The sequence below is a fragment of the Sinocyclocheilus anshuiensis genome, unplaced genomic scaffold, assembly GCF_001515605.1.
Source record: "Sinocyclocheilus anshuiensis isolate Anshui unplaced genomic scaffold, SAMN03320099.WGS_v1.1 scaffold267, whole genome shotgun sequence".
NCBI classification, from domain to species: domain Eukaryota; kingdom Metazoa; phylum Chordata; class Actinopteri; order Cypriniformes; family Cyprinidae; genus Sinocyclocheilus; species Sinocyclocheilus anshuiensis.
Window position 1 is genome coordinate 622,395 of NW_015552637.1, and position 10,743 is coordinate 633,137.

A 10,743-nucleotide genomic window follows, 5' to 3' on the forward strand; every position below is an offset into this window, starting at 1 on the left:
ATAAGCTGGTTCAGAAACCTTAAATTCTTAAATTCTCAACTGATGGCCTATAAAAATGTGTCTCATGACCAACGTGTCACACAAGAAACATTTCATGATGGGTAAAAGCAAAGAGCTTTCTCAAGACCTTCGCAAACTTATTGTTGCAAAACATACTGATGGCATTGATTAGAGAAGGATTTCTATACTCCTGAATGTTCCAGTGAGCACTGTAGGGGCCATAATCCGGAAGTGGAAAGAACATTATTTTTCCATAAACCGTCCACGACCACGTCCTCGCAAGATTTCTGACAGAGGAGTGAAAATAATTATCAGAAGAGTTGTCCAAGAGCCAAGGATCACTTTTGGAGAGCTTCAGAAAGACCTGGAATTATCAGGTACAATTGTTTAAAAGAAAACAATAAGTAATGCACTCAACCGCCATGGCCTGTATGCACGCTTATGCAAGACTCCATTGCTGAAAAATAGCATGTTGAAGCTCGTTTAAAGTTTGCTGCACAACATTTAGACAAGCCTGTGAAATACTGGGAGAATATAGTCTAGATGAGACCAAAATTAAACTCTTTGGATGCAATAATACACACCATGTTTGGAAGTCAAATGGCACTGCACATCACCCCAAAAACATCATGGTGTGGCACTGGCAAAATTCATATAATTGGAGGAAGGATGAATGGAAAAATGTATTGACAATTCTTGATCAAAATCTGCTGCCATCTACCAGGATGATGAAGATGAAAGAAGGGTGGACATTTCAGCGAGACAATGATCCCAAACGCAGCCAAGGAAACTCTCAACTGGTTTCAGAGAAAGAAAATAAAGCTGCTAGAATGGCCCAGCCAATCACCTGACTTGAATCCAATAGAAAATCTATGGAAAGAATTAAAGATTAGAGTTCATAGAAGAGGCCCACAGAACCTTCAAGATTTGAAGACTGTTTGTGTGGAAGTATGGACCAAAATCACACCTGAGCAATGCATGCCACTAGTTTCTCCATACAGGAGGCGTCTTGAAGCTGTCAAGGCTTTTGTACGAAGTATTACATACATTTCGGTAAGTGTGTTCAATACTTTATCCCTGGGTTATTCCATTTTATTACACAGAACTTAATTTCTGAACTTATTTGTATTGTTTTCTTTTGTATGTATGGATTACTTGGGTTGTTATGGACATCTGGTGAAAATTTCATGTCAACAGCACCTTTAGAAATATATTTACAGAGAAAAATGGTGACGTGTTCAATACTTATTTTACTCGCTGTATTTTGTTTTAAATACATACTTTTCATATTCAGCAAGGATGCATTACATAGATCAAGTAACAGTAATAACTTTTTACATTGTTTCAAAAAATATACATATATTATGTATGCACTATATTAAAATCTTAAATAAATAAATGCTGTTCAAAATCATGACACCTAATGAATAAACTAATGTTAATGAACCTAAAGTGAAGTGTTGGCGGGAAGATGATAAATCTTGCAGAATGAGTTCTTGTGTGTTTCCATCTGTTTAGACAGATCTAATAGGCCCTGTAATGGGTGATGAAATCCCACCTGACACAGCGCATGCTGTCTCCGTCCTCATTCTGAAAGACATTATCATTGTAAGTGTCATTCGCTGAGACAGCTAAAGAGCACATTAGCATCTTTTTCCACTCCTTGAACAAACATGTGTAGAGTGACATGATACTGTAACAGAGTCTGGACAACATATAGCATTTCAAAGCAATTTCCTAATTGCTTCCAGGCCAAAGCCGATGCCTATATGGAAGCAATCCCTCCCTTCAACCTTTTCATCTGAAGATTGGGAAACATTACTGTGTTAAGCAAACTTGACCTGCGGAGGGCTAATTCATTGGAAATTCATTTGAGCCTGTTGCTCATACACTCAGATCCACGCTGGAGATGTATTTCCTTAAATCTCTGTGGTCCACATGTTTCAACACTATTCAAACACTGAGAGGTGGCTGTGAGAGGCATTACTCTACGATATATAAGCACCATTACACGGGCCTGATTATTGGAGCAGAAACGTATGCAAGGATAAAAACGCTGCTAATAATGCACTGTGAAAACTAGCCACAGAAATCCCATGGGGTTTTAAAACCGTCTGAGAGCTAATAAAAATGTGAAACAGATCAGGTGAAGAGCTCGATTATCTCAGGAGAGGATCTGTCAGTAGAATGGAAACAAAAGATGGACACATGAAAAGAAGCTGCTGAGTGAAAAAAGAATAGAAATGTTAGACTTCACACAGCACTGAAACATTTTAACTCTGTATGACACTTAAACGGGGGGAGAAAAAAAGCTAAATCATCTGCACAGGCCCAAAAGAATGGCACTTGTGTGTTCCCTAATTCAAATTGTTTAATCTAATCTATAAAGCATTAGGTTTTTATGCAGGACACTGATAATTTATGTAGTTAAAAACTAAGAGTGATCTATCATTCAAAATGATGGAAGCCAAAATGCAGTTTACAGGAAAACAACAAGCATAGGATTATTTTTAAGTTGAAACATGGTTTTCAACAGCTGCTGCAGTGGCTTCTATGAGGTCATCATCTCCTGTTTCCCGGGACAATTATTTAACCTCACTGATAAAATGACTTTCCCTTTTAAAAGGTTTGGGAGATTGATATCATATGATGTGGAATTAAGGACTTCCAGTGTAGTTTATGCCATGTGCTTTTTACCAAAAACTGCATGTGGGAGAAAATAAGAATCAGTATTTGTATATGTACATAAAATATTGGGAAAATTTGACATGCTGGATTTTACAGATTAGATTAAACAATTTTAACCAAGTCTGATTTTTTTGCCGACAAGCATGACATTTCATTGATATACTTAACAATTTTAATGATTTAAAAATAAAAAGTATCTGGGGAGTCAGTTGCACCACATAATTTTTTTCCATTAATAGTGTGGATTATCATCTATTAAGACCAATCCCTTCTATATATATATATATATATATATATATATACATACATACATACATATTTATGACCCTTGATTGATCTGATATATAAATGTACATTAACAAAGAAATGTGGTTTTACATTTCTTCATACGTTGCACTTTAGGTTTTACTTTACAAATATTTACAGCTCATAAAATGAACAACAGTGCATTCAAAGCTAATGTGCATTTAAATATAATCTCGCATTCGAGTCTCTTTTTTCCTTGTCAGTCGATAGGAAAAACGCTCCTTCCAGACTACTTGGACAGTTGCGGAAGTGCATTTTGTAAAGATGCAAACGTTGATGGATTTTCATTTGTTGTCTTCTCCGAAAATACAAAACGACATTTTGTGGATTTTTTTGTGGAAAGGTCCAGGCACTTCAAAAAACATTTACTCGAGAACGTTACCCGATGCTCCTCAAAAAAGCATCAGTCAGTCAGCCAGTCAGTCTCTCTTTCTCTCTGTAGGGATGAAGCAGAATCGCTTTGTCTTATTTCGTGTTTGGTACATTCACCTTTGCCCCCAAAAGCTGAAAATGCCTGAAAATTACGCACTGGTCGTAAAAAAGCGTTTCCAGGGCACTGCGTTTTGCTCATTCGTTATTATCCATATACCATACAGTATCTTATCCATATAACTAACAGATGAGTTTGAACAGGTGCCCGTCTCCACATTCTTCTGAGTCCACGGAGATAATGGTGTAACCCAATCCTCAGTGAATCCTGTCCAGACGGTTACGCACTAAATCTGGCGTTTTTTCTACCTGCCTCGTCCGAGAGACGACTCGTTAAATAAATATTTAGGGGTTTTTGGGCACGTAATTACAAAAAGAAACCCAGCATGTGTAACGAAAAATGACGACGAACCTCCTAAAACACAATTTTGTTCCAAGTCTAGAGAAACTGTACATGCGCACTTGGCACAACCGTGAACAGTGGCCGGTGGAGATCGTTTAAATCGTCAAAAATGTCTCCGATGAAGAATCCCTTTTGCATAGGTGAGAATGCGCAGTTTGGGCGGCTCAAGCGCGTCTTTACGCGTCGTTCAAGTTTTTTATGCCTTGGTGCCAAACCCTCGTGTGTGATTCGCTACCTACAGCCACACTGTTCTACCACCATGTCCTCGTATTGTTTGTACACGACGTTGTTACCGGAGTCTATGTAAAGTATACTGATGGGGCTGAGTTTTGTGGGGACGCAACAGCTCGGCGGCGTGCTGTTGGGGTCCATGGAGTTCATGAGCGTCTGAATGATGGCGTGGTTGGTCGGCTCCAGGTGCGATCTCAATGGGAAGTCGCACACGCCCTCGCAGTGGTAGGCTTCGTAATCCAGCGGAGCGATGATCCAGTCGTCCCATCCTAGCTCTTTGAAATTGACATGCAGCGCCTTTTTGCTGCATCTCGATTTGGACTTTTTGCCATGCCGTTTCCCATGGCGATTATTGAGCGCAGTTCTCCGTCTGCGCCGCGCTTTGAACTGCAGCGCGCTCTCCTCCTCCTCCTCATCGTCTCCGCGAGACTTGATCTTCTCTTTCATCTCATTAAACAAGTTTTCTCTTTTCCTAGACCGCGTGTAGACCACCAATATGGCCTTTTCTTGCTGCGTTCGACCGTGCCGGTGGAAACCCAGTTGCTTTAGGTCAATTTCTGTGTCAGATTTGCCATGCGTAACCTTGAGCTGGAGACAAAGCTGATTCCCTTGATGTCTGCTTTTAAAAATTCCCCAAACGTCCAGAACCTCCCATTCTGCTTTTCGGGAATCCTGAAGATCAAGGGATCTGGAAGCCAACGGCCTCTCTGATCGACACGAGAGTAAATGAAGAGTGTAGACGCCTGAAGGGGACGGCTGGCCATCCCCGGGCGGTTTTCGAAATATCCTTAATTCAGCACCGACCAGCTCCTCTTTGTCTGAGAGAGTTGAGACATCAAACAGATACGCTTGTCTTCGCAAAGGAGAGAGCGTGAGATCGTCTGGAAGATAAAAATAAATAATTGCAGTCAGATTCACTTAGAGTGACTCACATTCTCATAAAAAAATAAATAAAAATTAGGTATAAAAGAGTAGTTAACAACAAGGAGATATAAACATTATGAAGATGCAGCAGCCGAGTAACTCAGTTTCATTCGTTTTGATAAATATTTTACCTTTTTTCTTTTTCTAATATGTTTCATTGAAGTTTGGTAACAAGCATGTACAACATTTAAAAATATTTAATCATATTAGAATGCAGCTTGTAGGCTAAATAAAAATGAAAGGAAGCATCAAACAGATACGCTTGTCTTCGCAAAGGAGAGAACGTGAGATCGTCTGCAAGATAAAGATAAATAATTGCAGTCAGATTCACTTAGAGTGACTCACATTCTCATAAAAAAAAATAAAAAATAGGTATAAAAGAGTAGTTAACAACAAGGAGATATAAACATTATGAAGATGCAGCAGCCGAGTAACTCAGTTTCATTCGTTTTGATAAATATTTTACCTTTTTTCTTTTTCTAATATGTTTCATTGAAGTTTGGTAACAAGCATGTACAACATTTAAAAATATTTAATCATATTAGAATGCAGCTTGTAGGCTAAATAAAAATGAAAGGAAGATACATGGTTGAATAGTCACTCTGTTGGCTCACATTCTCAGAGATCAGGCTTTATGTTAGTTTTTAAGTTGGAAAGTGGTACAGACTCACTCAAAATCAAGTCTAAAAGAGTATCCATCTAAAATTAGACAAGAAAACGACAAGAAGCTGAAACAGCTGTAGCCCACAAATGAACAAGATAATTGTTGACAAATATTTTAAGAGAAATCATATTTGCTTGGTCAGTGCAGCAAAAATGTGTGGTTTCTCTAAGTCTACACTCTTAAAACTAAAAGTTCTCCAATATTCTACACCTCATGTTTAGTAAAGAACCCGCTATTTATCAAGAAACATTTTTGATGGATATGTTTTTTGGGGGGATTAAAAATTCTTGATGGAACATTATAGGTCCTGAAGATTAGAATTGGTTTTAGGAGTCTATAAAGCACTGGTATATAATTTTCTAAAACACTAGACTTTTTTAAAAAGTTACTTTTAGAACGTAAAAATGTTCTCATGTAGATCTAAAGCATTTGTGGTTCTATTTGGAACATTTACGCCACGTGTGTAATTTAACTGTTTGCAAAATAATTTGTCGTAAGTATGTACAGGTGACTACGCAAATAAGAGAGATCTGGTAGCCATAGCGAGGAGGAGAGAGAAAGAGGGAGAGTGGGGGGGGGAGAGTGCGCCAGACACAAAGCGACATACTGTACGTGTTGAACAATGCACAATTAATGCATTCTTTCCCCTTCAGGAATCCAGAGGCCTAGTCGCACTTTATCACCGCCTTTTATCTCTCTGACAGACCAAACGAGAAGCATTTATCTGTGAGCTTGTGTATGTAAGAATTTCAGTTGAACTATTATCGCTCCAACTACGCCTGAGGCACAGATGTAATTTAGCCTGAACAAAATCCCAGATAAATACATGCATAATTTTGAATAACACCAGACCAATTTTAATGTGGCTGTTTGAGAGCCGATTGCTTTTTAATGCTTACATACAAAATAACTGCACTGCAGTTAAAACTAAATCAAATCTTAAAAACGGCACTTAAGTTGTAGTTTTAATTCATATTTACTACAAATAAAACGACAATGAATATTATTTTGACTTTCTTTGTCCATGCGTCAACAGAATTGTCAAATAATTCAAATTAAATGTTTGTTTTCGTTCCTGTGCACTTATGGTCCACATTATCGTTTTTATAGGACCTCAAACAAATCGAATACAAGGTCACCAAATAATTAACAGTTCTGAATTCCCTCCCACCCCATTAAAATGTACCCCGCTTATATTTCATCCCTTCCTCCAAAAACAACATCCCCGTTCAAAAGTGATTATTGTACATATAAAATACAACTCCATGCAGCAAGAGTCGGACGAGTTTACGCGACGGCCAAAACAAGATCACCGAGACAAGTGAAGGCCACTAACAGAAATTCATAAATCACTTCAGACACACAATCGCTCGCTTTTAATCAATCAACATTCTTCTCCAATAATTCGATTCTGTACGACGAGAGAGAGAGAGAGAGAGAGAGAGAGAGACTTCTCTTAGTGTGGCTACCGGGGCACCATCTGCGTTTTAATGAGTTACTTACAAGTGCCAAAAGTAATTTTCATACATTCCGTTTGTTCTTGTCTGATCTTGCAACCATAACGATCTAACATTTGGGGAAATGTCTTATCTGTTTTGGAGGAAATTCCTTCCTGTTACACAAAAAGATTACTGCCTTATCATAATTGAACGGCGCTTGAGTGGAAATGATTCTTGATGACATTCAGCAGCGAATGACGCGCATGGTGCATATAGCCAAGACACTGTAGAGAAGCCTGGCAACTGGAACAGTTTGATTCTTGCATTAAGTGTTGACGGTAAATGTTACAGACCGATTGCTACAGCACTTTAAGATGCTTATAAAAACGTTTTGATCTGTAACCCCGCGTAATGCACTAAACTCTCCACAATTTGAAGGCTATAAAGCCAGCAAAATGCCCAAAAAGCAACAATTGTCCAAACCTAAACAGACGTAAGGTCCTGTCCAGTTTTTGCTCTTCTCTTTTGGTGATGTTCCACTGGCTGAACTAGTTCATTACGGGAGAATAGACAGTGTTTGATATGTTATGACATGGACACTCAATTAGATCACCCAGTTCAAATACTCCAATCAGCGGTTTGAACCCTCAGAGGGTCCAGTGAAGGGTCATAGCCAGTGACACATCAAATCAAAATCAGTGAGGAAAGTGAAGCTTTTTTCATCAAATCAGTTGGCGCTTCTGTTCTTTCTGCGGACGCGTTTGTCTGCAGAGGAAAAGTGCACTGTTTGCGCCGCCTTCCTCTTTTTTTTTTTTGCTTGTTTTTGCGTTCGTTTTCCCCCCACAGTGTTCACACAAGTATTTGTTGCAAAGAAATCCAATTTCACTGCAACTAATACGCATAACAGTGTTAAACAGAAAATGCAACTAAAAACTATACTCTAAAACTGAAATAAAAGTCTTAAACGTTTGAAAGCAAAAAGACTGTATTTGTATTGTACAAATAGTATTTCCTTTCAAAAAAAAAAAAAAAAAAGCTAATTTAATAATATATTATGTTTTTTTTTCCTCGCATGAGGTTTCTGAGAACAGCCCGGACTGCTTGCACGCGAGTATGTTAAGGGAAAGATTTATTGCCTTCATTTAGAAAACGCACCAATTAGTGTTTTATTGGCACGTTACCTTAGGGTCAATGTAAAACTAATATAACTTTATACTAGCCGAAATATGAGGTCGTGCTGACCATTAAATTGTGGCCCAAGCAGGACGAGTGATCACCAAACCCTTAGCACATGAACAAACCTTAAAACAATTATTCATCCAATTTAAGGGGAAGATCTCGTTATTTTTCCCTCTAAGGACAATCTAGGTCTATTTATGGTTTTTAGAGCAAAAAAGTATTTCTTCATTTTTTTTACCAACAGAAAGTCGTTGCTCGTGTCTGAGTTAAAGCATATACATATATTTTTCTGTCCTGTATTACATTATCACAATAAAGATTTCAAAGTAAAAGAATGGTTCATTACTAAATACTGAAAATGCATAGCGCATAATTCAGACAGATAATGCATGTAAGAAAACAAAACAAAACAAACCTTTTCCCCTTTCTACAAAACTCGTTATGGTATTTGCAGACTTTGAAGAGCGGAAAAAACTTGCATTGAGCCCCAGCTTTTCAGCGGCGGAGTAAGTCCTGTATATAGAGATCATGTAATCGTGAGGCAGAACCGGGTCCTTTAAATCATCCCGACGACCCGCACCCGGAGGGGATGCTAAAATCTCTTTAAGAAATTTGGGTGACCTTTGCCCATCATACGCGCTCCTGGCACCCTTGCTCCTTTTCTGCGATATAAGCGCAGCTGACTGGCAGCACGGTAAACTCCAAAGGAAAACGAAGAGCGTGTAATAGGCGACTGTTCTCAAGGCATCCATGGTGTTACTGTCCCCAAAAAAGTGAAGGCGAGCCGTGTCTCCCAGCGAAGCCGGGTTTTTTTGGGGGGGGGTTTGTGTTTGTTTCACGAGCGCGGACAGCGCGAGATCTGTGTTGCGTGTCTCAAGTGAAGTGCGCTGTACACTCAAGAGCGCCAGGCTGCAGACACACTCACTCACGAGTCACGCCCACTCCACAGACGCTCCTGGAGTTATTGGAGAACTTCTCCAGACTCTCTATATACCTCCTAAGTTTTTTTTTACGTCATTATAATATTTGCTATATACAATTTATTTAAAAACATCACTAGTAGTAGTAATAGATTTATTATTATTATTAATAATAATAATGATGATGATGATGATGATGATGCTACACTCTAAAAAATGCTGGGTTGTTTCAACCTAACATTGGGTCAAATATGGACTAACCCAACCGTTGGGTTAAATTTTTACATTCAATTTTTTAACCCAAAAGTTGGGTTAGTCCATATTTGACCCAATGTTGGGTTGAAACAACCCAGCATTTTTTAGAGTGTAATAGCATGCATAATAAAAATAGCATATTATAAAGAATAAGTATTATAAGTGTGCTTTCTTGCATAAAATCATTATTTTAAAAGAATAACAGAACATAGTATAAAACAAGATTTTATTATGATTAAATTTATAAAATTTATATTTATATTTAAATGTGTAAATATGTATTATTATTATATATTAATTTAATATATAATAAATAAATTAATATATGTATAAGTAGACTAACATGTTGACCGATGTTAACAGGTCGCCAGAAATATTCACAGATCTACTGCACTACAAGCACATCACTGCAGGGCACATCGTCTCGCGAAGAACTGCACCAGTCCCGTCGAAAATAAAAGTTGCTTATTAAATCATGACCATTATAATGAAAGGTCGAAATGAAGAACTTATTTGTAAAGAAAAGAACAGGCTATGTGAGAATGTATTGTTGTCAAATGTAAGCCCACAATAACTGACCAAATAACTTGAACATGTTTGAAGTTTCTTCAATCCATCTTCAATGGGATGCAATTATATTGAAATTTATGTTCAAATTAATTCCCAAGCAATCCTGTCAATGTATAAGTATATGTTTAAATCCTAAAGCTGAAAGACATTATTGTAACTGTCATGTAAAAAGTCTCACTTTTATCCTCACAAAGCTGTGGCTGCAGACACTCGGTTAATTCTCCAGCTTCACCTGTCCCGTTATCTTGCGCTACACTGCCTCCTTGCGGTCATCAATAGCGTTGCGGTATGAAAAATGACTGCATTACACAAATAATCAAAATAACACAACCCAGCAAAATCCATGCTCAATTAGTCGATGTAGGTCGATATATTATTTAAAGGTCATAATATTTTCAAATGTAACGCAACAAACTCCAATGCAAGCAACAATAATATGGTCAGACACATACCAGTGTGAATTCAGGTTAATTGGGATATTTTTCCCCAGTCATCTCATCGGCAAAAAGTCTCCCAATTTACATGAAATTGGCAAAAAGAGTCCCAGTTTACCTAAATTTACAGGGAGACTGGGCTAGTTGTCGCACTTTATACTCCGATTAATATAAATAATGTTCTCTATATTTGCATATACCATTGTTGACACAATCTGTCATTAAACAGACAATTAGGCCTATGGAAAAACTAAACTCAAGAAATTCATGAAACATGGGAATGCTTTTAGATCACGCCTAA

The 10,743-nt window shown here is 37.9% G+C and overlaps 1 protein-coding gene across 2 annotated transcripts in view; it reads right to left on the bottom strand.

Moving 5' to 3' along the window:
* Positions 1-3,063: 3,063 nt before the first annotated feature.
* gdf6a (growth differentiation factor 6a) overlaps positions 3,064-10,743 on the bottom strand; it is a 15,645-nt gene continuing 7,965 nt past the window's right edge. The window contains exons 1-2 of one of the 2 annotated variants that reach the window (XM_016458312.1): positions 8,679-9,105; positions 3,064-4,938 (exon numbers count right to left, since the gene is read on the bottom strand). In XM_016458312.1, the coding sequence (XP_016313798.1) occupies positions 4,058-4,938; positions 8,679-9,015 (1,218 nt within the window). In that variant the 5' untranslated portion in view covers positions 9,016-9,105 and the 3' untranslated portion in view covers positions 3,064-4,057. Of the gene's footprint in view, positions 4,939-8,678; positions 9,106-10,743 lie in introns of those variants that run through there. The other variant, XR_001631725.1, reaches the window with a different exon arrangement.